General features: G+C 43.9%; 1 protein-coding gene across 1 annotated transcript; it reads left to right on the top strand.

The window, feature by feature from the left end:
* LOC145104828 (uncharacterized) lies at window positions 1-672 on the top strand. The gene has a single exon (XM_079042000.1). It carries the CDS (start codon window positions 1-3, stop codon window positions 670-672), a length of 672 nt encoding a protein of 223 aa, XP_078898126.1.

The raw sequence follows: 672 nt of genomic DNA on the forward strand, positions 1-672 counted from the left end.
ATGGGTGATCTCCAAGTCGTCGGAGGAATCAAGAAACTCAACAACAACAACTACAAAACATGGGAAACATGTATGAAGTCCTACTTACAAGGACAAGATCTATGGGAGGTTGTTGGCGGAAGCGAAACTATGCCGCCGGAGGAAGATGTTAATGGCGCTCTACGCAAATGGAAAATCAAAGCAGGCAAAGCAATGTTTGCCTTGAAGACCACAATCGAAGAAGAGATGTTGGAGCATATTCGGGACGAGAACACACCGAAAGAAGCTTGGGACACGTTTGTGACGCTTTTCTCAAAGAAGAATGATATGAGACTACAACTTTTGGAGAACGAGCTATTATCAATCTCACAACGTGACATGACGATTGCTCAATATTTCCATAAGGTCAAGTCGATATGTCGGGAGATTACTGAACTAGATCCGCAATCCGTCATTACAAAAGCTCGAATGAAGAGGATCATCATCCATGGACTGAGGCCGGAATATAGAAGCTTTGTTACTGCTGTACAAGGATGGCCCGTTCAACCATCACTTGTAGAGTTTGAGAATTTGTTGGCCAGCCAAGAAGCTATGGCTAAGCAAATGGGAGGCATCACGCTAAAGAGTGAAGAGGAAGCACTCTACACAAGCAAAAGTCGGAGGAATTTCAAGCCACCTTCTAAAGAAGGATAA

The sequence above is a fragment of the Lactuca virosa genome, chromosome 4 (assembly GCF_052849685.1).
Source record: "Lactuca virosa cultivar CGN04683 chromosome 4, Lactuca_virosa_CGN04683_v6, whole genome shotgun sequence".
Taxonomy (NCBI): domain Eukaryota; kingdom Viridiplantae; phylum Streptophyta; class Magnoliopsida; order Asterales; family Asteraceae; genus Lactuca; species Lactuca virosa.

Coding starts and splice junctions, on each gene's coding strand:
- LOC145104828 (XM_079042000.1), top strand. CDS start 1: ATGGGTGATCTCCAAGTCGTCGGAGGAATCAAGAAACTCAACAACAAC.